The 27400-nt window shown below is 38.1% G+C and overlaps 1 protein-coding gene and 1 long non-coding RNA gene across 6 annotated transcripts in view; one reads left to right on the forward strand and one right to left on the reverse strand.

Moving 5' to 3' along the window:
- The window catches only part of fndc1 (fibronectin type III domain containing 1), a 45074-nt gene extending 27671 nt beyond the window's left edge, over positions 1-17403 (forward strand). For 4 of the 5 annotated variants that reach the window (XM_012923989.5, XM_004568793.6, XM_004568795.6 and 1 more), the window contains 11 exons: positions 522-633; positions 1736-2080; positions 2808-2882; positions 3834-3995; positions 7655-7891; positions 10785-10893; positions 14074-14153; positions 14448-14477; positions 14974-15135; positions 15709-15831; positions 17146-17403. In XM_012923989.5, coding sequence (XP_012779443.3) covers positions 522-633; positions 1736-2080; positions 2808-2882; positions 3834-3995; positions 7655-7891; positions 10785-10893; positions 14074-14153; positions 14448-14477; positions 14974-15135; positions 15709-15831; positions 17146-17261 — 1551 coding nt within the window. In that variant the 3' untranslated portion in view covers positions 17262-17403. The remainder of the gene's footprint in view (positions 1-521; positions 634-1735; positions 2081-2807; positions 2883-3833; positions 3996-7654; positions 7892-10784; positions 10894-14073; positions 14154-14447; positions 14478-14973; positions 15136-15708; positions 15832-17145) is intronic. The other variant, XM_012923990.5, reaches the window with a different exon arrangement.
- Positions 17404-24253: 6850 nt separating this feature from the next.
- Positions 24254-25129, reverse strand: LOC143412772 (uncharacterized). The gene is made up of 3 exons (XR_013093312.1): positions 25008-25129; positions 24467-24550; positions 24254-24382 (listed from the first exon to the last, which is right to left on the reverse strand). It is a non-coding gene; the product is annotated as an uncharacterized LOC143412772 (long non-coding RNA).
- Between the last annotated feature and the right edge of the window lie 2271 nt (positions 25130-27400).

The following is a 27400-nucleotide window of genomic DNA, read 5'->3' on the forward strand; positions in this document are numbered from 1 at the left end:
TTTTTGCCATTTTTCTTTTGACTGGGACTATATTTTTGTTAAAAATAAAAAATAAAGCTATTAATTTAGACTAAAAACTGGAAACAGAGTGGTGGTTAGACTCGAGGAGTTTACCCACCCATTTACGCAAAATGTTCTGGGACTGAACAATGAAAGTACAATATGTTTGTTGTTCAGAAGTGAGATGAGATGTAACATAAGCTGTGTCTGTGGTTAGAATTCGTCACCTTTGTACTTTGTACTTCGGCTGATATTAGTTTTACTCTCAGAAAAAAAGTAACAGAGCTAATTGTTCAAAAAGCTGTCTTTCAAAGTAACAAATGTGGAAAGTTATTCACCTCTTTAAAAAGTCTTCAAAATTCCACAAGTCAGATGTTCCCACTTAAACTGTTTACTGTATGTCTATGTTTATGAGAACCCGTTTTGAATAGGACTATGACTTTCCTAAGCATCACAGTCAGGATGAAGCGTACTCCTCACATGAGGCTCCATCAATTTTGCAAACATGTTTCTTTCTTTAGGTGGTAGATTTGGAGCAGGGGATACTTATGAACGGGGATGGAAGAGTTCTCCAGGACTCCCAGGGCAAACCCAAAAGAGTGGTCCTCGGAGAGGATGGACGCACTATTTTTGGTGAAATACTTCAGCCATTTTTATCTTAACATCTACAGCTTGGACAATGTATTTAAAAAGTGCAGTGAGTCCATTATTGGCTAGATACAGACACAACTTTTGTATGTTTGCCTCTGTACACTGCCACAGTGAATTTTAAATCAAACAATCAAGATGCGATTGCATTACAGTCTTCCAGGTTTAATCCTTTGGGCTTCATAAATATTTTGCAATAATAAAATCATAAAATCTTTATGTACTGAACTAGAGTTTGCAGCCAAAAGCTTCATGGTTTCCATTTTTAGTGACCATTCTGCTGGATCAGTCTCAGAATCATTAGTGAACATCTGTTGATCAGTCTACATTACACCTTAGGAGCAAAACAGGATGTTTTGGTGCAGATTTCAGGAATTATAGCCAGTTTTATACACAGGCCCCTATTTTATCAGCTCAACTGACTGACAAGAAGTTTCATAACCAGATGAGGCCTGTCATGTACAGTATGACATGACAAATGAAGCAAACATAATGTCTGAAGTTCATCCAAAGTTGATTTTGTATTTTAGAGTTTTTCTCTGTAATTTTAAATATAAAGCCACAAGAGACAACAGTTATAAGCAATAGAGTATAGGGTTATAGGAGTATCCAAATAAAGGAGAGTACTTAACGGATCATAAATTATTTGGCATGTAACTATGTCAAAAACACTTTTAATCAGGCAGGCGTACCAATGTTGAGGTCTACAGTCAGAGATGCATCTGTCAGATTATTATTTATTTGTTTGTTTATTTATTGGTATTATTATTGCAGAGGCAGAACTACAAGAGCTGTATTGTTGTGGACTTGACTGCTTAATGAAATATCAGCTGAAAGTGCTTTAGAAACTTTGACCATTGTCAGCTGTCTGGATGCAGGTTAAAAACAAAACAGCTGTAGAAAAGCATTCTTTCACACCTGCTATTTTTTAATATTTCACAGTTATCACAAGCTTAATCTTTTTTTTTGCGTTACAAAAGAAACTCTGGTATTTTGCACCTTTATGCATTTTAGTGCAAATCTGGTTTGTATTGAAGACACAGGCATTAATATTCAGCTTCATTTCTACCCAATCACACATCGCCAGATCACATGGGTAGTCCTCTGGTAAGCCAGGACGGTATTGCGCTGTTTGGCCATGGGAGAGATAGTCAACCTGTGATCAATCCAAAAGACAAGGTCCTCATGGTTGGAGGGAAACGTGTACTTGGATTGGATCGGCCTCGCCCCAGGACCTCCACCACCACCACCACCACTACTACCACCATGGCTCCTACTACCACACCTGAACCCACCACCACTGACTGGACCACAGAGGAGTTTACCACTGGATTTCCATACCCAACCTGTCCACCTGGGACCTTTTCCAAAACAGATGAATATGGTTATCCCATTCTGGACTCAGATGGAATCTTGGACTGCTATCCAGAAGGTATGTTTTTAACTGAAAATTCATATGCTGCAGACATTGTCATAAAATGCTCATCAAAACAGAAATATGTACAGCAGGAATAGTAGAATATACTCCAGTTCACCTACGTACACTATTGTTTACTTAATAGCTTTTCCACAGAGCTGAAGTCAAGTTCAGAGCCAGAATGTTCACATAAAAAACTATGACTTCACTAAATCTCTCAGTTGTATTATTTGTCATGACCATCTAGCCCAAGGCCAACAGTGCTTCCCGTTTGCAGCCACAGATCCCACTATAACCCTTTAAATGTGTATATAAACGTGTGATCGGGTCAGTTTGTGTGTCTGGATGTATAAGTGCCTGTGAGTGTCTATATGTGAGACTACAGAAACCACATGGACATCTGGAGGCTAACTATAGCCAGAGTCCTGCTGGTTTAAACACACTATGAAACCATCAGTTGTGCATTGCATTAATGTTATTACACAAACAAAATCAAAGAAACAGACTTAGACAAATGCATAAACACAAAAAAGTAAATTATATAGATGCATACAGAGTAATTTGAAAATATTCAAGCTATACCAACAACACTATACTAGACGATCAAATTTGCAGATACAATGTTACAGCAATAATAATAATACGTATTTGTCTTACATTATAAGCTAAAATAAAATGCACTTCGAAATGTGTCTGCAGTCATGTGATATTGATGCTATAGCTTGTTCTACTTCTCTGACAGAGGACTCCTCAGGAATGGAAATGGACTTCATGCTTACAATGACCAGGGTGCCTGATGCTTTAGTTCTTAAGAAAGGTATTGGCTGAGTTTGGCTTCGGACCATCATAGCGCCACTGGGCTGGGACCAACTAAACTGCACTGTATGCTCACTGTTTGTTGTCTGTTACGCTGCACTGTTTGTTTATTGTCTGTTTATTTGTCAGTGCATCTGTTTGCAGGCTATTCCCATCTCTTCCCTTTTCCTTGCTGTGTCCTTCTTTGTTTCTCATTTTGCTTGTTTTGGTCACGGTTCATTGCTTGGATTTAGGATATTTTCCATTACACGCTGTATTTAATCACTTTTCTTCCTGGATACACACTGCATGTAAACTGACTTGCTGAAGAGAATGCAATGCACTTGCATTGCATTCAATGTTTTAACATTCTTTTGTAATGTAATAGCTGAACTCAAGCTTGAGCTGCAGAGGTTGGTTGCTGTTAGCAGTTGCACTTTCTTATTTTATTACAGTAAATTTTGAGATCTAAAGGAATCTGTTGCATGTGACATTCTTAGGTTTGCTAGAAAGGTCACAGTAAGTGTTGCAGTATTTTCTTAGCATTTCCCTGCCGTGCCTCATAGCTGGTTACATGTGTGTGGACCATGATGTAATGCTAAGGTCCACTGGTGCAGCGCAGGAAAAAAATATGTGATGAAAGAAGAAGAAGCCCACTGAATCCCGCCACATTGGTTTGCTTTGGAGACTTTTGAAACAGTTGTTGTCTTCAAGTCTCTCCCCCCCAAGCCCCCCACCACCCCCCATCCCCCTCCTCTACTTCCCACATGGAAAATATGGGTAGCAAAAGTACAGCTTTGGGTGTTGGGTCACACATCTGCCCTCAATTAATTAAATCTGACATTCTCATTACACAGATCATGGCAACTCTTACAAAGGATTAATGAAACACAGCAGCAGATTATTAAACTAGGATATAAATAACATAAATCTATTTGGATCAAAACCTCACTGACACATGTGCTTTTGCTAGATGAGTTTGTTGTCCAGACCACCCCGCCACCAACCACCACCACCACTACTACCACCACCACCACCACCACCACAGAGATCACGATGCCAAAGGTGCACATCAGACCCGTCAACAAAGGCCCTTCAAACGAGTTTGACCTGAGTGGGAAGAAGAGGTTCACAGGTACTTAAAGTCTTTTTTGTATATCTTCTTACAAATCCATGCTTGTACATACTCGTGCCTTAATGCGATCTATGCAGTTTCACAACATGCCACTCTTCAATGGCAAATATTACTACAATGTAAAAAGAAAAAAGTGAGTGATATGACTGCTTTTATGAGGAAGGATCACACAGTGTGATGAGACTGAAACTGGACACTTCATAGTGTCGTTCAGGTCATGTTTTTCAGGTCATTGTTGGAATTTGCAGAGCCACAGCTATAACAGTTCTTATCATCAAAAAGAAAAAAAAACCTCCACAGACCTGCTCATTACTAAAGAACAGAGATAAAGTAGATAATTAGATAACATAAGGAGGCATTTGGAAGCCTGTATTTCTATTTTAAAACCAGGTGTTTTAGGAGTTAGCATAGACTCAAAACAGCGCTATAATGAGACTGAATATTTGACTGATATTTCTCCAGAAACATGAGATGTTTAAGTAGGTAATGGTTTGTCAGCACCATGTTTACAACTGTTTTCTGGTGCTCCAAGTGGCCACAGAAAATATATAAAAATACAATATATAGGCAAAAGTATTGTCTTAATCTTTGAATTTGTGTGTTGCCAGTCCTGTTACAACAGATGTGTAAAGTACAGGGTCATGCAGTCTCCCTTTACAAACATTTGTGAAAAAATAGGTTGTTCTAACAAACTCAAATCAAGTGATGTGCTGTAATAGGATGCCACTATAGGCTCCTATAGGTGGCAGTACTTTTGTCCAATAGTATAAATCTACATATAACAAAAAATCTTTATGTACTGAACTAGAGTTTGCAGCCAAAAGCTTCATGGTTTCCATTTTTAGTGACCATTCTGCTGGATCAGTCTCAGAATCATTAGTGAACATCTGTTGATCAGTCTACATTACACCTTAGGAGCAAAACAGGATGTTTTGGCGCAGATTTCCACTCACTACACTAAAATATAGACATAATATGTTAGTTCAAAGACTTAAATTACTTTAGCTTCTCCCATATTTTAAGTTTAATATTACAGATTTCTATATGCATGATATACCCTTTAGTTAAACAAGCATTTACACTGCACTCTCTTTTTCTCCCACTTCCTCCAATTAGCTGTGAGTATATCTTTATTTGGGTTACTGTGAGTTTAGTCAAGAGACAGCTCAATTTCTTATTCATATGGATGGAGGTCTTACCCTGCTGTAAATAATAACCGGAGCTCTGTTTTATTTTGTAGAGGAGTAATACATTTTGGACCTTGATTTTGGTTTTCGTATCAATAAATAAATGCACGACCTTCTCAGGTTGCACGTTGACAACGTGCCACAAAAAAGAAAATATACAACCACACCTTAATTGGATCATAATAACTACGTTCAGGAAGGACATTTTATTCAGGGTCTTTAGACTTCATCCTTAACTATGGCCCCTACTGTCTTTTAACTGTTCTTGCGTGCTTTCTTTGGCCTCTCATACCCCGTCACCTCATATGGTTTCACAAACAGACTGAAATGTTCTCTCAACAGAAATAAAAGCAACATCTATGTTACTATTCCAAACACTACGTAATGTTAAAGGTCCTTTTAATAGGTGCCTTTTTGTAATAGCATGTAGACTCTAGCCACAGGCTTTAAAAATAAATTACAGCATTTCAAGAACATGATCAATAACTTCTTTTAACTGTGGATGTTTTCATGGTGAACATACGGAGAGTTTGAAAACAGACTGTTCTGTAATTAGTGCAAGACAGACTTCATAAAGTGAGAGCTATTAAGTAGGATGACTAATGATAGTCAAAATTATTGCAATATTCAAACTACAAAAGCATCAGTTCCTTCGTGTCAATAAGGATTTCTGCTTCGCTGTGGACTCCAGATACGCCTAAACATCTGCAGAGCAACAGAAGATGTTGTACAAGAGTTTGTAAAGACTGAGTTTGTAGTTTTCCTCATGGCGCGTCTATTGACTTTGTGGAAAAAATACTGGGAGTGCACCTTTAAAGTAGAGTTGTGGCAGCATGAAGCTGTTGTAAAAGTTTTGTAGTCACTGTGGCCAATGAGAGTCAAGGTTTATCTATTCTGCTTGTGAATGAGCTCAGAGCACAATTAGCTTCTATATAAGACATAAATAAAAGCTTTACTTTAACTTACTGACAGATTTAATGCAACATGTCATTATCATTTAGAATGATCTTTTCAAGAAGCATTGTGAAGGGAGAGATTTATTGCTGTGTTTTTATCAGTCATGTCAAGCCACAGTGAAACGATAGCACAGCTTCTCTCTCGGTACACGACGACTGTCCTGCGACTACACACCTCACATAGCCATCTGAAAGCTATTACTTTCCTGAGTCCAAAATGGAAATCATAAAAGTTAAGGCTGCTGACCTCAGCAGAGAAGGAAGAGTCTTTTGGCTCAATGTGGAGACTTCCTCTTTCCTATTTATTAGTTTAATATATCTTAGGTCCTCTTTAGCAGCCTGCCAGTTTACTGATATGCGTTTCATCAACCATCCAACATTGACTTCCCCTTCCTGTCCTTGCCCATGCTTGGTTTGTTTTGCATTAATCTGGCAAAAGCAGACATGGGACAAAAAGTATTAACTAATCATTTTCAGCAGTTGTGTGAATATGCGTTGGACTTACTTCCAGATGGATGGAATTTGCCGCATTGGGCAAGAAAATGAGCATCAGGATATTTGGACTATTAGAATGCAAATTTATGCCTTACTAGACTAATATTACAGCTGACATTATATGAACTTTCCTCATACTGTTTCCCAGTGACTTTTGATACACATCAGACTTACACACGCCAGTTTTTGCCTGTGTGATTTTGGATTTGTTTGGGGGGTTTTTTTGGTTTTTTAACAAGCAGAAGAAGATAGTGTGTCTCTGTAGGGAAGTGCTTTAAGCAGTGAAAAATGAACACATGAGGAAAGTAAAACATTTGGATCATCCACAAGCACGGGCCTCCACAGATCCTAGACATGTTGACACAGCCTTACAAGCACCCTATAGGCACATAAATCTGCTCACTGCGGTGGCAGATGATGTATTTCAGCGTATGAATGCAGAGAACAAAAGCCATATGACCACATATCGAAGGCTTTACCAGCCGAAACCCACGCAGTTTAACTGTCTGAGGGTTGATGAGTTGATACTGACATGTGCTAGACTTTCGGCATTCAAAGAGGGCCAGTCATCTGGGGAGGTGGGAGCGAGGCCAGACTTCAGTGGTTCCCTCCAAATCCCAGTTTGACTAGGAATTTTGTGATACTTGCAGTATTCACAGCTGTAGGTTCAGCTCTCCTTTCCAGAATCACTGAAAACAAGTAAAATTTTAAATGGAAAGGACAGGGAAGGGACAGTCAGATGAGCATGTGGCTAGAATCTGACTTCCTTATTACAACTCAGAAAAGAGAATTATAGTTTTCACCGCATTTGTAGAGGGAAAATAATAAATCAAAATTGGGTAACCAGAAAAAGTACTAGAATCTTGTCATGTCTTTTATTGTGTGCATTTACAATAAATATTTTAAAAATTACCAACGTTATATGTTTTTTTTTCCAAATTTTCTATATTAAGAAGATATCTTCCTCAAATTTATGTTATTAAAATAAGTAACCTAATCCTACATTTATTCTTTCCATCAGCTCCATACGTAAACTACATCCAGAAGGACCCGGGAGCACCTTGCTCTTTAACAGAGGCTCTGGAGTACCTTCAGGTTGACATCCTGGAAAACTTAATGAAAAATGACAGCCTGGCAACCAATCACAACCAGCCTCCCAAAAACAAGCCTCATAACTTCACTGTGGTCGCTATGGAAGGCTGCCACTCCTTTATCATCCTAGACTGGGCCCGCCCTCTCAAGGATGATATGGTGTCAGGTAAGAAATGTCATTAATCAAGATGGTTCTGTTATTTTACAGTGACTATGCATCGGTAGTTTTGTTTTGTTGGCTTTTATACATATTTTATCAGAGACATTTCCACGTTTTTTTTTTTTTAAATTAAACGTGGTGGAGCAGAGGGGACCCCCGTGGGGGCCACATGGGAAAAACCTAACTATGAGATATTTGTTTGAAAATTCAGCAAGTTCTAAAATTTTTATTGTGAACAAATCTCCCAACTTACTACTAACGAACTAACAAAATGCAGTGTTAATGACAGTCATAAATATGTTTAAATGTATTGAATGACAAAAGTAAAGACCAGTGTCTGTGTTTTAAATTCACCTTTGCACTGCATGTGATTACATTATTTGAGCGTTATTATAAAATGTTACTAAAGAAATGAAATGAAACTAAAGCTTTGAAAACAGGAAAGCTGTAGCTGATTTAAATTTGGTCAATGTTACCCTAAAGGTCGTCACGTCTCAATAGGTTTCAGTGCAGTTGAAACATTTTCCGGCAGATCGTTCAATGTGTGCAGAAATCACACATAAGCTCTTCACTTTTAAACTGACCTCAGTTTTGTGCGCAAGATCATCGCCCGTGACGACCAAGTACTTTTAAGCAGTTGAAAAGTCAGCTGAAGAGACAGACCAGGAGCTTGCTGTTGATTTTGTTTGACAGTTTGTCCCCCAAAGTGAGAATTTTAGTGAGGACTTCTACTGTTCAGTATTGAGGCATCTGATGGGAGAACTTTCAACAACAACAACCGGAGCTGTGGTGCACTCCAGAGTTTGATTGTGTGGCAGATTAGAGCGCACTGTGAATACAGCTGTTTTTGGCAACAAAAACTACCCGGACCACTAATTAGATCAATCAAATCAGTCAAATTCCAGCAAAGTATTGCTGTGTTTACATTTTTCTGTGACATCCACACCTGTTTAATACATAGTCTGTTTCATCATATTCTCATCTGTTGTGGTTCACCAGATACCTTGAACATGTTATCAGCCTCCCTCCAGACTCACATTTTAGAACTCAGTCCAGCAGCTTATTGGGAATAAATTGTGAAAGCGCAGACGGCGTAGAACACTTGGAATAGTGTTCCTAAACTCCCACCGCTTCTCAGAGAAAACCAGAATTCATCTGACCTTGAAATTGACACATGGAAAAAGGGAAAAGAGAGGAGAGTGGAGATAACGGCCTTCTGTATGCGCTATCAGAGGTAGCAATCTGGCCAGCAAGAGAAGCAGTATGTTTTCTTTGGCAGGCAACCACAGACTCATGGTCATGCAGTGCACAGGTTCATCATCTGATGTGTATAACAGATAGGTCTGTGCTGTCACTAGTCTTTTCTTTCCTTGGATTCTTACCCACTGTTCTTGGTTACTTAAAGTTTTATTAGACTTTTGTGCCTTATCTGTCTGTGCTTTTTTGGCATCAGTGATTACTATTTCTCCCATTTAAACTGTCCTAAATAATAACTTCAGATATCTACTTTTTTCTTGCCCACAAATCTTATTATAGAAATGAAAAAAAGGAAGAATCGATCGCAATAAGAAGGATTTTCCATGTGCACAAAATCTGATGTAGTTTCTTCTTTAGTATTTTGTTGACCTCCATTGTTGTCACAATTTCCTGTGTTTCCTTTCCTTTCCTTTCCTAATGGTCTAGGCTACTATATATTACTCTAGATATACAATATACATTAACTGGCATATATATATGCGGGATTAGTTCACACATCCAGAGCTAATCACAAAGGACTGTTTTTGTAATTAGGGGGTGTTTGCACAACCATGCATTACGACTTGCGGGTCATGGCTTTTTTTAATAACTATTGCATGGAAACAGCTGTTAGCATCTGGTTTTGTGAGTTTTCACCTGTACCCAACTTCTGGTTCCATTTACTCTGATGCATTGAGGGCATTTTCTTTGAAGGCTTTAGACAAAACATACACTTTATTCACTGAATACTTTAATTGTTGCTTTTGGCTTAAAGAACTACCTTCAAGAGACACAATTTATACCCATAGTAGGAGAAATTGCCCTCTATAGATTACACAGACAGACAGCAAAAGCAAGGATACTACTCTATCAAACCTTGATTTAACTATGCAAAAGGAATGAGGAATAAAAACTCAACAGAAGAAAAACAAAGTAGCTAGTATTTCCCTTCTCATCTGTCAGCAGCCAGCTGTGTTGGTCCAGCGCCAGTAAAAACAGAAAGTCCTGCTCAAAAGTCCAATAGAAACAGTCGGTAGTTTGACGTGCAGCTGAACTGGTCTCCATAGTTTTAAAGTGAGCGATCGAGGGCTGTGTGACCTCAGGTATTCACCGGATTCTGAGGATTTGTCTGTGTGTCTGAGAAGAAGAAGAAAGCAGACAGAGAGGAAGGCAGGCTGGAAGACAGTCGGTATGAGCAACAGAAAATGCAGAACTGCAGATTTTCTTTATAGTGTTTGAGACCACCTACTCCCACAAAGGAATAGTTTGACATGAACTGTAAATATGAAGCTGCCACCAGCCACTAGGAGGCTTAACCTCATCACCGCAAGGTTGGCTGGGCTGCCAGTGGAGACTTGAGGAACTTATTGCACGCTGCCAAGAACTTCTGGTATATGGCCCTTATTTTTACACCTTGGTTTTGAACTGTGTCAGGTTGGCTCTTTCCATATGTTTCAGTCTTTGTGCTGTGCTATGGTAACCAAATTCTGGTGGCCAAAAAAAGAAAACAAAAAGGATGTAGGTCTATTTCTCAAGATATCAAACGTTTCCTGTTATGCTGACCCTCAAATTGATATAAACATAAAAATTCTACATCTGCTTTAGAGATTTTCATTTTAATGACTAAGGAGACCTGCAATTAATTTTGTGTTATTCTCTGCAGGCTACATGGTCCAGAGTGCCTCATACGATGACATCCTCAACAATAGGTGGTCCTCTAAAGCTGCCACTGGGACACACCTGGCTGTGGAAAATCTCAAGCCCAACTCTAGGTAACATATTTTATTGTGTATGTTTACAGTATGTTAATGTTCTCTAGATGCATTTGCACGTACAATGTGTGAACATCCAAAATACTTTCCAGCTGGAGCAGTGTACAAGATCATCTCCCATGTGGGAGTCATAAAAACAAAAGAAGCTTATTTTACAAACAAAGACTTGCTTAGCTGCATGAATCTTTTACCTTGACCTCTGCGTGACCAAATATGCATGTTGCCTGTGTGTTCTGTGTGATTGCATGTAGATGTTTTTGTTTTGTTTTGTTTGGAACATGGCTGACTGTGATCAAATTAGTTTTATATTATTCAAAGCATGTACATTTTATGCAGTAGTGGCAGGAAAAGTCTTTAAAGTGGAAAACCAGCAGTTTGGTTAAGAAACAGATATGAATCTTTTTTTGTGACGTGCAGTAAAACTCAGATGAGACCCGAGAAAATTCAGCGGAACATAAATACAGCACATATTATCTGACACTTGCACAGAGATACAGCCATCTCAGTCTGTTTCAGTTATTAGAGCATGTTTCCACAGCCGTGTGTTACGAGACATGGGTCATGGCTGTCAAAATAAATGCATGGAAACATGAACCCAAGACAGAAAGAGAGTCTTGGATTCCTTTGTTGTTCACCTGTGCTTTTAGGGGTTTCTGCTAAAAGAATTTACGATACTCTAAATGGTGCAGTAACTTATACCTAGTTGCAGTAATTTAAAAATAGATTAATTTTTTCGAAATCGATACACAAAGTTTATGTGTTATTTAGTCAGTTGGTGCATTTAGGCCATCCAGATAATCTTCAGCAGTTCTCAATAAATATAGTGATTAAGTACTGGCAAGTGCAAGAAGACACAAAAGTGAAACTACTTTATATCCTTTAGCAAAAACAACATGTGTGAACCATGCATAGTTCAAATGAATGCTATTAATGGACACTAAAGGCTTTTATATAGTATATTGCACAGTCTAAAGCAAGAGTCTTTTTAGGTTTGTGAACTGTCAAAAAAACAGATGAACACAAAAAGCTTTCCAAAAGTATGCAAAGGGTTTTTATTCCCGCCAACCAGTTTATATCCAGGATCACGGAATGGTTTATGGGATAGTGTTGGCATTTCCCATGCTGGAGGCTCCTTCATGGTTTCCAGAACTACTGAGCAAATTTGTATTGCATTGACTAACAGCATAACTGCATATAAGTGAAACTTATCCTTTTTTTTGCATCCACAAGTTTCCCTCTTTCTATCAGTGAGTCATGTGGTGGGTAATACTTTATAATAACTACACAAGCATTAATAAGTTATTAGTGAAGACCTCAGATGGGTTATGCATGAATTTTACAATAAATATTTCTATGTTGCGTATTGCTTTGTGCTCTTCCTGTTGTGTCATTTATAACAGCTTTGTAAGGCATAAATAGGTTCACTTTAGAAAAACTCGTAACTCCTTTAATAGACCATGAATTACAATATTAGATAAGTATTTATAAAACCTCAATTAACATTCTCACAAATAACTGATATCTTAATCATTACATGTATAAATGTATATCTATGTACTCTGTTAATTACTAAGACTTTTTAAATTATTTCATAAACCATTACAGCTCCTAAAAAGCTATTTTTTACTTGATGTAATACTTAAAAGTGGTGAATCCATCATTTGTAAAGTATAAAATGCTGACATTAGTCCCTTTATATGAGCTTATTTAGCAAGAACCTTTTATGTCTGTGTTTATAAATGACATATTACAGAGAAGTAATGCTTTATAAAGGATGACTTGAGTATTTCCTAATACCTTACTAACCCTTAATAGTGTGCTTTGTTTTAAAGTATTGCCATATAGTGCATACATAACATATATATTCTACTTCCATTGTATATAAGGTTTTTTTAAATGTAAAACTGGCTTTCGTCAAACAAAAGTCTAGCAGTTTTCACTCTAAATAGCTAATGAATACCTGAACTTGTAAAAATGGAAATCTGCAACCATTTAACAACATGTAGTAATTCATTTAAAGCCTTTTTATGCATAGAAATTGACAATTTTCTAATTTCCCTACTTCTGGTTTTCTAAGCATCTATTTCTCCTGCTGTATGTAAGAGAAGTTTACAGAATACAAATTGGTTGTGAATTTCTTACATATGTGAATATTTTTGAAACAGTTTAAAATTGGCTTTTGTGGGTTCATTTTGTGGTTCAGCTGTCATTTATTATGAAAAGCATATTATGAGGCCAGGCCAGATTTGGCTTGAAAAGGTACAACATGTGCAGTTGCCACACAGAATTTCTTTTTGAATGAAGATCTCTGCATTAAAAGTTTCAAATAGCAAGCAACTTTGGTCCTTGATACTGTATTTATTTTCACAATGTCCTTTTTTTCCTACCCACTCAGATTTCTTCTCGTCTTTCTTCTTCCATGACGTCATCTCTCTATAGCTGCATTGCTTTCTTCTCTCCCTCTCCCGTGACATAATTTGGTGAGCCTCTTCATATGGCCGTGGTGATTGGATCCAGGCTTCATGGCTGTATGTGTTGAAAGTTTTTAGACTTGAAATTGACAGATGATGAACTTACTGTGTGTGACCTTGCACAGTATACGAAAGCTCACGCGCACACATCATGCACAGTGGAAAAATTTGCAGTCTCTCAGTGTTGTCACTGCTGTTTTTTTTCAAATGTGACAGGACTTTATAATTCCTCAACCACCTGGAGATGAAATGAGATCACTGTTTGGCTTTGTTTTGCACTCTGGCAAGAAAGCTCGTGACATCTAGTAACGCTTTTGGGTGACAAATTTCTCTTTTGATTAGAGTCTCTCTCGCTTTCTTTACTTTTCCACATCCTTCCTTTTTGTTGTCATTCATTCTTCTACTTTCCTCTCAGCTGTTAACCTTTGCTTTTATAGATGTGTCTTTTTCCTCTCAACAGTCCCTTTTGCCTCACCTCAGTCCTGCTCTCCTTTTTCCTTGAACGTGAGAGCCTTTTTATTGTGCTGCGCTCACTTTGGATTCATACAAGCATAAATCGGGCTACTCTTAAATCTTAAAGAATGTCAAGTGATCTGCTGCGATCGTTATCATTTTCCTATTTTTAACCAGTAACAACAAACAGGTGGAGTGGCACGTTAAATGCTAAAACTTTTATTAAAGCTATACTTTGTGCTCTGTTGTCATTCAGGTACTACTTCAGGGTGCAAGCGAAGAATGTGTTTGGTGTGGGACCATTCAGCGAAACGCTCTCCTATGTTACTGAATCAGGTTGTATTCTGTCATCACCTGCAACTGTAAACTTTGAGATACCCTAATGATTAAAGTTCAGACTGACTCTACATTTTCTTTCCTTACTGTACAAAAATAGAAGAATAATTCTCGCGGTTATATTCAGCGCACAATATTCACACAGAGAGTCGCCCTTGAAGAGAAGCCGACTTGCACATGTACACTGCATTACACGGTCTATTGGTTTTTCTTTCCCATCATCAGGTGAATGCATTAAACTTGATATGCAGTCTTTTTCGCCCCTGGTGTTTACTTTCTTTTTTGTTTTTTCAGATGACCCTCTCCTCATTGAAAGACCACCTGGTAGGTCTGCACACTAACAACACATTTCCAACTTAGAGACAAGTTATACTGAAAAATAATGAAAAGTTACAGTAATTTAGGATGGATTTTCTCTTCCAAAGCTTTCCTTATAATAGTAACATAGCTAATGTTGAACTTCTGTGATAATTAACTGGATATTGTGTTCACTATTTTCTAGTGTGTGACAGTTGCGTTTGTCTATTGTTATCCTTTGTATTTATGTTTATAACAATATGACCCCAGGAGTGATCTGGCCACAAGTGATTTTTCATAACAATGATATTTTGACTTGGTTAAAAGGCAATAATGATGATAAGTAAAACATTTAAATGCTTCTGTGTGTAGGCAAAACATATATTCATCACTTGATGAATTCCTGAATAATATAACACTTGACATATAAAAAAAAAGAAACCAAAAGGTAAAAATATCAAAGAACATTTTAGGTAGAAATGCAACTTAATGCTCTTCTTCCTCTATTCCTTAATGCAATCAGGAGGCGAGCCAATCTGGATTCCCTTTTCTTTCAAGTTCAACCCAGTCCACAGCAGCTGTAAGGGCAGCCAATATGTCAAGCGGACATGGTACAGGAAGTTTGTGGGTGTGGTTCTGTGCAATTCCCTACGATACAAGATCTTCATGGGAGACAGTCTAAGAGGTAAATATATTTCTGATGCTTAAAAATCTGAAATAAAGACTGTTTCTATGGAGGAAGAGGTTTGGCAGTCACCACCGACTAAAGTGTGATCACACAACCAATGATAAAGGCTATTAGGATGCAAAGCACATAGCCACAGACCTGGAGTTATAATTGGTAATTACTGTTCTTTGCTAAACCTTTTCTTTTTGGCTACCTGCTTACCTGCTATAAGAAAGATGACAGTGGGAAGGAAAACCTCCCTTTTAACAGAAGAAAGAAACCTGCCAGGCCCTTCATGAGCCTGGTCCAAAAGGAAAGTTTAAACCTAATCTCAAAAGTAGAGAATGTTTCTTTCTCCCAAACTGGGACCTGGTTCCAAAAAAGAGGAGCCTTAAAGCTGAGGGCTCTGCCTCTCATTCTGTTTTCAGAAACAGGTCTGAAAGAAAAGTGCTCTATTCAGGTAAAACGCTTCTATAGTTTGCCTGGCTCTGCCATTATTATTACACCATTTGGCAAGATTTATTATGAATTGCCTCCCACCATAGCAATGGGAAATGTTATAATAAAGATACCTCTCCCTTTTACCCACAGACCCATTTTACAGTATAGGAGATACATTTGGCCAGGGAGAGGACCACTGCCAGTTTGTGGACTCCTACAGGGATGGAAGGACAGGCCCAGCCTACTTGTCAAATAATCTGCCCACAGCACAAGGTAAATAAAAACAGACTGTGCATATTGTTTTAAATTTGCAGCCTGCACTGTTAGCCCTTACTTATCATTTGTTTCTATGCCGTCTGCCTTTCTGGCTCTGTAAAGGGCCAGCTGGTTGATTTATACCCATGCAACATATAAAGATGCAGAATGTTGTTTGCATGAATGCTCGTTAAAGTGATTTTTGTGTTGTGTTTTAGCCCAAATTTCACATGCTTTTCATTACCCCAATTTTTCTAATTAAACCATAAGTTCTTAGATTAAAGTCATGAATTGCTGGTAGTTATTAGTTTCGGGTCATTTTGGTACACCATGAAAATGCTTAAAACTTGCTCCATATAAGCAGTTGACTATATTTATGGTAAGTATGCAATCTTCTAAGGGTATTTTCTTATATGCCAGGCATTTTAGCATTGTGGCATCAGGCGAATGTACGATTAGGAGTGTGTGTGTGTGTGTGTGTGTGTGTGTGTGTGTGTGTGTGTGTGTGTGTGTGTGTGTGTGTGTGTGTGTGTGTGTGTGAGAAAGAGAGAGAGAGAAAGAGAGAGAGAGAGATGTGGTGCTGAGCAACCACACAGATGTGTATCAAACCCACCCCGTATTATATATACAGCTGTGATTGACCTGGCAAGGGAAAGACCAGTTGGGAATATGTATGAATGGGAGGGAGGCCAGTCACATTGTGCTGGAGCAAATGAAACAGGTCTCAGATTTGTCTAATTCCCACATTAATGGCAGTTATCTCTGAAAGTTTTACAATGTAAGAAATGATCAAATTCACAACCTCTGGGGTAGCAGCTTCTCTGTGCTGCGGTGCTGTCCTTTTCTATCAAACATTACTGAAACAAGAGTAAATAGTGCATTTGTTGTGGACTATTTCTATTACTATTGTGGAAGCAGTACCTTTGCATCAGAACAGGGTATGTAGGATTGCCTAAAACACCATATCTATTATGCTCAAAGAATATGCCACTCTGCGCCACAATGAGAGTGTCTCTGATGCGTTCACAAAACTGCAGTTCCATAAAAATAGATGCATTTGATAAATTCTCAAATAGTGTTATTGTTTTCAAATTCCATTAGAAACCAACTTACATGTCATTTGCCATAAACTCATGTCCACTGATGTGCCAGTGGAGAAATGCCATTCATACCTGTATAGGTTTTGACCAGCGCTTTTTTACTACTCACACATTGAATTGTTGCACATTATCTCATTTTGTTGTGCAGTTTAATGGATGGGGATGCTTCTATTTATTTACCTGTCTAAATGAGGATGGCTTTTAGCTATAAATAACTTTTTCTCTATTGCAGGATACTATCGTTCCTACAGACAAGAGCCAGTTACATTTGGGGTTATTGGCCGACGCACGCCCCATCCGTTTGTGGGCTGGTATGAATGCGGGGTGCCCATTCCTGGAAAATGGTAACACAGTGAGAAGAAAAGACATTGTTGGGCAACTGTTCTGCATCCTGCTGCAGGCCTTTTCCGGTCCTGCCCTAAAAATGGACTTTTGCCTGCCACTACAAAAAGACACCACTTCGAATTTGTTACAGCTTCACACAAAAGGAGAATATAGTACTTTTAAACAATTCAGTGTATATCTTTACAATGCACTTTTTATATAAAGCAGTCTGTATATGAGGGGGAAAAAGAAGCATGTGTGCTCTTGCTTAGTTTAACTCTTGTCTCAGAGTGCCCTATTTCCAACCATTCCAGTGACAGGTCCCCACCCAGTGTTATTTATTTGACCAGTAATGCAGTGACATTGGACCAAAGAAGAAGCTGCAAAGCAAACTGTAAGAATGGGCACTTGAGGTGTGTGTATAGGTCATTTTTAATCATGACATTTGTATTTCATAATGTAATAGCTTTATTGTGTTCATAAACAATCATACTGTTTTTACAACTTTTGGTATTCACCAGAATCCATTAAAAGTTACTGTGTAAGTTTTGTATGTGTACGGAGAAAGAATAAAAGACCAAATATTTGCTCAGGAACTGTGGGAGATTTAATAAAGGTGGTATGGGAAACATAGCAATCCAAAAACATGAATCATATTGGACTTTCCTCTCCTGACACATTCTTCTCTAGCAAAAGCTTTTACACATGATCCAGAGCTACTTAATCAACTTAATGGAAGATCAGAGTATCAGATACGGTTTAGCTGAGCCAGTTGGAACACCACCTATTATAATCTCAAAAACAACACATTGTGGAGAGCAGCAGGTGCACAAAGAAAAACTGAAAAGCAATCATAGTCAGTGAAAACTAGTCAGCTTCGACATGTACCTCTGTGTATTGCAGAGTTCTGATAATGTCATTTTACTTGGAATTTAACATTTAATCCAAAATAGAATTTCTGCGTGTTAGCACTACATAGTTAGCATTATATAGTTAGTATTATGTGTTTAAATATTGCACATTTTCGCATTTACACTCACCAGTCTTTGCCTTCAGAATTGCCTTAAATATTCATCTTCATGGTATAGATTCAAAAAGATTCTAGAAAAATTCCTCGGGGGTTTTGCTTCATACTGACAAGACAGTAACAAAGAGATCCTTCAGATATTTTTGTTTTGCACGTCCTCAAAGGAAATTTCCTACAGGCGCTCTTTTGAACTGAAATCTGGTGACTGTACAATGAAATCATTGCCATGTTCAAAAAGCCTGTTTGAGTTGATCTGAGCTTTTGACATGGTGTGTTATCCTGCCGGAAACAGCCATCAGAAGATGTGTACCCAGTAGCTATGTAGAGGTGGACATGGTAGGATGGAGCCATGCTTTCATGTTGTTTCTGCCTAAAATTAGAATTATGCAAAAGTAATCAAGACTTTAACATCAGGCAAAATATTTTAAATCTTTTGTTACCCAATTTTGGTGCAAATTGTAGCCTCGGGTTCTTGTTCTTAGCTGACAGTAGTGCCACTTGACTTGGTCTTTTGGCGCTGTATCTTACCTGCATCAAGGTTTGACTTGTTGTGTGTTCAGATGCTCTTCTGCATCTTACAGCTGAAAGCAGTTTTACCTTTCTCCTCTGACCTCTGGCATCAATGAGGTAATTTTACTCAGAGAACTGCTGTTCAGTGGAAATTTTCTCTTTTTGGTCCATCCTCTATAAACCCTAGAGGTGGTTATGTGAGAAAATCCCAGTGGATCAGCAGCTTCTGCACATCTGACACCAACACCTTAAATCACCTTTATCCCTGCCTGCACACACACACACAAACACACACCAACACACACCACCCACACACACACACACACACACACACACACACACACACACACACACACACACACATATATATATATATATATATATATATATATATATATATATATATATATATATATATACATATATATATATATATATATACATATATAAATGAAATAGCATAATTTCATTATGATTACATTATTCATGTAATAAAGAGGAAGAAAAAAGGAATCGCTGATGTATCTGAAATGTATACTTTGTTACTTTGTTAAATGTTGTTTGTTTGTTACCAGCCCCTGACTTAACTTTTGATAAACTACTACAATGTATAATTTCTTCTTCTAAACCATTGTATAAAAATGGGTGATTGAACACAGTTGTATTTATATTTAAAGCATCAGAATACCTATTTTTTTAACCACAGCAGCTTGATGTACGAATCACATCTCCAGGGTCGGATTTGGAAAGACTTTCAGTAAGATTTTGTTGAGCCAATTACCACTGGTATACTTTGGATAATGTAAAAATAAATATTAATCTAATTATCTGCCTATCTTATTGTTACAAAATTCAGAGAAAGTTTTTTCAAGGAATCAACTTTATTTCCATACTCAAAACCATCTGCGGTGCTCATATTTTTCTGTGTTATTTGAGTGGAAATGATTCTGCTTCTTGGTGAAATAACTGACAGAAGAAAACTTAATCCTAAGTGGGTCTGTGCCACAATAAACCTGGTGGAAAGTATTTAACCAATTAAGCTGAATGAATAGAAAGCTTTCTTTGTATTGATTGCCGATTATTCAGTGCTGCGTTTTTTTTTAGATTTTGAGGTGAATCTTTTGTGGTTAGATTTATTTTCCAACAGCAGAACCACAGCTACTCTTTTGAGAGCTTGCCTAAAAGTCATTGCAAACATTTTTCAGTCATTTGTGACTGTAAGGAAAATGATGATATTAACCATCTCTGTGTCAGAGGAAAACCAAGTACTACTCTTACAAATCCCCATCGTTCTTATGAGAATGGAAAACACTTTTTCTATCCCTGCAAGATGAAAAAGATTGAAATCAATCTTTACTACTCATAATACTACTTTGGCCATCCATCCATCCATCCGACCAAAAGCCCAGACCTGCTTCTCCCCAGTCACCTCCTCCAGCTTATCTGGGGAGATACCAAGTCATTTCCAATTCACCTGAGATATAAGGGTGTCCTGGGTCTGCCCTGGGGTTTCTCCCAGTAGGACATCCCCGTAACACCTCAGATGGAGTAGGAGCTATACTCTGCTTAACTGCCTTACCCTTTACTTGTCGACAAATCAGCATTCAGTCAAAGCATAGTGTCATCAATGTCGAGCACTGTACAGTTGGGATTTTGGAAGACTGCATGGAAGCACGTCTGCATTGATTAAAAACCCCTCTCTAGGCTCACTGTAGGCAAACGCATCACTTATTTTCTTGAGGCAGTCATTTTGCTTCCTTTTCAAATATATCAAAGGTCCAAACATAGTCTCTTATCTGAGGAGCACAGGCGGTCAATTGTTGAGCTTGGCTCAGATTTGTTATGGCAGTCAGATTTAAAACACAATAAATGCATCGTGAGATCTGGGAGGGCAAAAATATTTCCCCTGGCCAATGACTAAAAGATAATGGATAATGGTTTTGTTTTGGAGTCAGCAGACCAATTTGTCAACGCTTTAGTGGGTGGTTGTCAGATTTCGAACATAGTTTCCAGGTACACTGTGTGGATGAATGCTTTTGCTACCATGTGTTTTCAGTGAGTGATGAGAGTCTCTTTGCCCCAAAATATTTTCATTGGCTGCAGCTTGTATTGCCATTTGGCCTGAATGGAGAATATTGCAATATTTAATTCTAAGCACATTGGGGAACTCCAGCCTACTCTGAGACCTGAGATGGCCATTGAGACAAGACATTTCAATATCAGTCTTTATCTACAAAAGACGTTTTTGATCAAGGAAAAGATCAGAGGTTTACAGAGACAGATGAATATATTGCTTTCAGGGATACAGTGTTAGAGAAAGATTTAAATAACTGAGGCCTGTCATAAAACATCGGGCTATTGTCCACACATTAGCTCACTAAATGCAGCCAGTTTGGAAAACTGATTCCATATGCAATACCAGTGTGTAAAGTTACTTTTTGATGTTAGAGTGTATACAGATTTATAATGATTTTATAGAGATGATAGGGTATATTTCAAGTCACAGCTACCTTGGATTCTTTAAGATAAAGTTGTTGTGATGGATGTCCTTGGCAGCAAGCAAATTTACAGTCGTGTGAAGAGAAAGAACACCCTTACTGCTTCCACAGAAATTAAGAGGGTAAGTAGCAGCAAGAATATGTTAATCAAATACACTGGTAACAGCAAGCATGAGCACCCCCATAAGAGGAGAGGTTTGGGCCGGTTGATGTTCTGAGGTTTACCCATTTCCTTAATCTTCCCAGCAGTACGCATCTCAGTAACGTAACACAAAGGTCAGTCTGTGCAATGCTCAAAGAAACTGCATAAAGAAGAAAAGCTACATCTTAGATGCTAAAGACCTCAGTAAGCGTGACAGTCCTATTAGCTTATGTCAATACAGCTATTGAAGTCTGAAGAAATATTGTTTTTCTGGAAAAGTTGCCAAGAGAAAGCCACTTCTCTCTAAAAAGAACATGGTAGCCCAGTTCAGGCTTGCACATTTGTATCTGAACAAACCAGAAGCCTTCTGGAACAATGTCGTAGGGCAAAGGAGATCAACGTAGAGACATTCGTCCATAATGCTCAGTGTCAAAAGCCTAACAAAATATATCAGCCCCTCATACCAACTGTTTTAGTGCTAGCTTAAAAGCATCAAATGCAAATCTTTAACACAACATAACACTTTCAAATAAATTATGGTTTTACCTCACTAACCTAGCTAACCTATCAGCCAGCTAGCTAGGGCTAGCTAATATCTTAGCATATGCCCTGCTGGACTACTAACCTCTGTTACCCATATAGGCAGTCCACAAACTTTTGTTAAAGAAATAAGACGGTAAAAATAAAAATGTATAGAGCTATATATTTTGAATCTCAATGAGTAATAAAAAGCAGTACAAAAAGATTGGCAGATGACATACTGACACACATACACATCATACTGGGGTAGTTAGCAGCACTTGACTTTAATTTAATGTCATTACAACAAAGGGTGTAAGGAATGGAAGTGGCAGAGGCATGAAGTAGTATTAAAATCCAAACAGTGAAATACATTCATACAAAAATCTCCAAGCTAATCTATTGTGCCAAAGGAATTTAATTTATCTCATATTAATAAATATTCTTTTGATCACAAGACTATTTGACTGTTGATGGTTGCAGCCTGGTGTCATTGAGTGAAGTTAATACTGACAAATGTCTGTTTAAGACCACATTTACGTCACGTATACAGTTGTTTTCATCAGTGCAGGGTGGCCTTGTTTGTTACTTGGGGCAAAAAATGTGCCATGCATACCAATGGCCTTGACTAAGTTTGGCTAACCAAGTTCTGCTGTTACTTTGTCTCCTGATTAAGAATTTACTTTCTCACTCTGCAGCATTAGACTTTGGACTTAGAATTGAAATGTAATTTACTGCATCTGGTTCGTTCAGGACATGCAGCCAAAAGCTGACATCAGAAGATAAAGAAGGGATGAAGTGGTGGTCGGTATCACCCATGCACACATAGACAAAAAAAGGCACGCACACACACACACCCATACACAAATGCAGCCTTTTAATTTTGCTCAAAGATGTTGAAATTTTGCTTTTTTCAGCCAAGTAAACACTGCGACACCAATCCATTATGACACGCCACTGAAACATCATATGTCAGCTATTTTACAGTGTTTGGCACAAACTCTGTAAGAGTTTTCAGTTAAGGTCTCTGCACAGAGCAAACTGCTGATCCTTTTTTATAAAAAAGGGGCAAAAGGCCATGCTAGCTTGATTGAGTCCAGACCCAGCTGACTTTCCACACGTGGCTCTTGCATTATAAATTTAGCTACTTCTTAAACCAGCTTCTCAGTAACAGTAAGTTACCCCTCCCCTGCCATTGCTGTAGTGATTTAGAAAGAGCTCATTTCAATATATTTGGATGTAACACTTAATAGTTTAATTGCAGAAACATTAAGAATGTATAAAGAAACAAAATGTGGTTTCAAAAGAATGCAGGTCTTCTGACTGTTTTCCACATGCAGCTTTTTTTGTTTCTCTTTGATAGAAGTGGGTCACATGCTACTTGGACTGGAAAAAGTTAGACTTCATTCTAGAGAGCTGAAATCATCGCAAGAAGAACGAGTTGAAGGCTGAGGAAAGAAAAGCAAAAAGAGCAGAGAAGGGTGTGAAACATACTCAGAAAAAAAAGTTTACAGGCAATGTCATGTTTTATTTCTTTTATTTGTGTATGGAAATATTTAGGCAAGGAGCATTTAATAAGTTGATTTTTGTATGATATGATTGCAAGAACTTTGTTTCTCCTTTGTAATATACACCTTGTAATCAGCCAGCAAATCACAGCATGTTTTAAGTTACATTAATTTCACACAGTAATAAAGTAGTAGCTGCATTGCACTGAGGGGAAACTGCCATCTGCCTTTTGCTTGAAGTTTTCTCTACCTTTAACACAACTGCACATCACTGCCAAATGGTGACACCTGAGAGAAGCACATGTTCTTTGATTCAAAGTGTCACCAAAAAGTTTTCAAATTAATATTTTAGAGTGTAAAACCTGCATTTATTCAGTTGACTTTGGGACTGATAAGCTGACCACCACTCCATAGAGTTTTGGTCTAAACTGTATATGATGTCCTAATCTATCCTCCAAACTTCCACACGTAGGCAGAATGAAGCACTTTACCTCTTTGTTCTGGGAGTGGCTCCTTGTAACACCTTCTTAGCAACTGCCTATAAGCTCTTTTAGACTATTGTTTGGACCATGACCAGGTCCTCAACATATTTGCTGGCAGTGTAGTCATGTGCGAGAAAACACCACCATCTGCCAAACACTAATACCTTTGTAGAAACAAATCCTGGCATCTCTTCACTGACATATGGAAGAAGACCTTAGCAAACAACTGAAGTACCCAACCCAGATACCAACATGGCTGTAACCAGACATAATCATTGTATTGAATCCATGCTGGGACCCCAATGGGCAAAGAAAATTAAAGAAAGCATGCCAGGTACCATGAACTAGCAGATGCACGCTAAAGGAAAGGCCGGTAATCCCACTGTGAGCCAGTGCAGGTTGGCTGCCAAGGATTTGCAGGGCGTTCACTCTGCAAAGCACTTCTATTGCTAGGCATCACTGGAAGGATAAAAATAGGGCCATAGATCAAATACTGAAACTGCAGAGAAAACCAAAAGGTGGATTAGGATCAAGAGTGCGTACTTGTGGATAGCTTGGTGCTGGGATCCATCCTGGTTGGTTGGGTCTCCTGGAAAAGCCCGCCTGATGGTGAAGGACCTGAAACCCCTGATGAGTCCAAGTTACGAGGTTACCCCACCAAATCTGTGAGATGTATCTTTCATCAGTGCAACAAGGTGTACCACCGTCACAGTCAAATGATATTGCCTATTTATTTTAAGTCATTATCAAGCTGATAGCATATTATTAATTTGTAATCATGTTTTTTGACTCATTTTTTAATTTAAGTCCAACATAAACTTTCAATTGTAGTTCTTTGTCTTTACTAACTCCTGAAGGTTATGCATCTACCTATTAAATGCCCTACTCTGTTCAAATGTCCACAATGTGCTGTTTGGAATGTAACCTTAGTTTCATGGTAAATCTACAAGCAACAAAATACTTGGGGTTTCTTTCTCTGATATATTTATTGCTGTAATTGTTTTCACCCTACGATGGAATATTAAGTTCTTTATAGATTTAAAAAGTTCAAGGTAGCTTTAAGCAACTCAATAAAAAATGTTACCTGCATCAGAAAGGAGGCCATGCTGGCAAGGATGAGGACATGCAATGAATCATGGTACTGGAGATCACAAACAAGAGCCATAAACAACAGAAAAACAGAGGAAATGCCCTTCCCCTTTGAACAAGGTCCCTAAAGCTCTCAACGAAATAAAAGATCTGGGAATTTTTCAATTGCTCACAGACATAATATTTACCAAACTCCAAGATGACATAATATCCAGGACACACTGACAGAGACTTGGTTGTTTTGCTCTCAGCTCACTGTTCTTTTAATTGGGCTTGGATTAAAGTTGCGGCTCTGTTTTATTCACTGCTCTGAGCTTGTTGTAAAAGTGAGTTGGGCCTATGAACCCAGCCTGTTTAGCCTTGAGCTTTGAGCCTTGTGATTGTATCATTCTCTTGGCACATAATTCGGCCATACATAATCCTGGGAAAGCTCTGCAGGAGGGACGAGCAAGGTCAGTGCAAAGGAGCGAAAAATCATTCTTATCCTATGAAATGATTGGCACTTGGTCTTTTGTTATCTCCATTTAACAGACTGGGTTACACAGAACACATTAAAATCCAAAATGTGAAATATGAACCTCAGTGTCTCATTTACTATAAGAAGAGGTATCTTTATTTTCCTATTTTTTGCCAGATGCTTGCTGTAAAAGGTTTGCTTTTGGTTTGTCTCTATAATGTACAATCTTAAGCGAGATAAGATGAGTAACTGCAGTAAATATTTTTTTTCTAAATTAAAAAATCAACTCAATCTGGGGGCAGAAATCAATGGAAACTGGAGACTGTGGAAATCTTTAAGCTTAGTTCCTGTTGCCAACATTCATCCAATCCACTTTTAAACAGTTACCACACTCGTAAAGGAATAGTGTATCGTTTTATGTGTGCAGCACGAGCGTGCACACACCCAGACACAGTGTATCCATAACTTCAGAGGACATCATGCAGTCCCCACTCTAACAATTTTCATCATATCCCCAGCCTTAATACCTAACTTTACATTACAATAACCTCAAAATGTGCATTGACCTTAAAATCCAAGTATTTATACTATGGGAACTTGCTTGTTGTCCTCATAAGAAAGCCATGTTCCCATCATGTGATTGTGTGGACAACACAATCACATAAGAACCACAATCTAAAGCGGTAAAATTCTGATACTTTTTTTAAGGGAAACTAATATCCAAGATAATCAGGTCATGCAGAGAGAAAGTGCTCTATATCCCGATTCTGTCAACGGGTAAACTCATTTTATGACGTGGATGTCTAAAATTACTTTGCGCGATGGAAATAAAGCTGGAAAAGTAGGGAAGATTTTAGACATCATTAACTCAAGGACAGCAGGGTATTTTCTTACACTTAAGCTTTGACATTCATTGTTTCTGACTGTCCTGTGTGCCTGTGTGTGAGGTCTGATGTGCTTTTATGTTGCTTGTGAGTCGTAATATTCACCGACAATGACACATACCAAAACACGTATGCTGCTCGTAAACAAGTGCTGATGCATTAATGCATGCAAAAGCACACCATTATGACTCCACAGGTCAAGGCAAATATGCGAACAAATCCTCCCTAATCCAACGGCTTCTGGATAATATTCACTTTTTTGGCTATTAAACCACAACAGATGGATTTAATTTAGGGTTGCTGGGTAATTATTATAATTATTTGCGAGCTACCTAAAGCATTACATCATGTTATGTTACACATGTTGGTTATATAGATCTACAGTAATAAAGCAACAGTGAAAGGCCTGACTGTTTGTTTTTACATCCAAAGTCCATTTTAGACACTGTGATTGACTAATGAGGCTCCTAACATCTTGACTGCCAGGACTGAGAGGCATTTTAGCTGCTCCAGCTTAGTTTAATCTTTGTACAGTGTTAGCTATTAGAAAATCCATTTCAAGGAAACAAGGAAACAGCACTGAAGCTCGAGTGAAAAGAAATAAAGCTACTAATATCCCATTTCATTGAGAAACGCTCCAGACAGACAAAAGATGTCACATCTAAATCATACAATTAGACCACTCTAATACTAGCAAAGAATACTAGACAGTAATAAAAGGCAAGCTTCAGTTTTGTCAAACTTGGGTCTTGGCTTTGTAGTCATGCCAATTCTTCTAATTAGTTTTAATGCAAAACTCTGAAAAAGGGAGAAACAGAGTGGTCACACACGCCCAGCTCAACCAAACTATGCAGATGAGAAAATAAATGCAAAAGTCTTACTCAAACTCTGCATTGTAAATATGTAAATATTTAAAGACAAGCATCCTCTTGCACTGTTGACCCGCTGTACTTTCCACAATTGTGTACACACGAGTTTGGGTGTGTTCACGAGCCAGTGTTCAGATTATCTGTCTGCCTAGCTAAATTAGACCCACATTTTAATAAA

Source organism: Maylandia zebra, linkage group LG15, assembly GCF_041146795.1.
Source record: "Maylandia zebra isolate NMK-2024a linkage group LG15, Mzebra_GT3a, whole genome shotgun sequence".
NCBI lineage: Eukaryota > Metazoa > Chordata > Actinopteri > Cichliformes > Cichlidae > Maylandia > Maylandia zebra.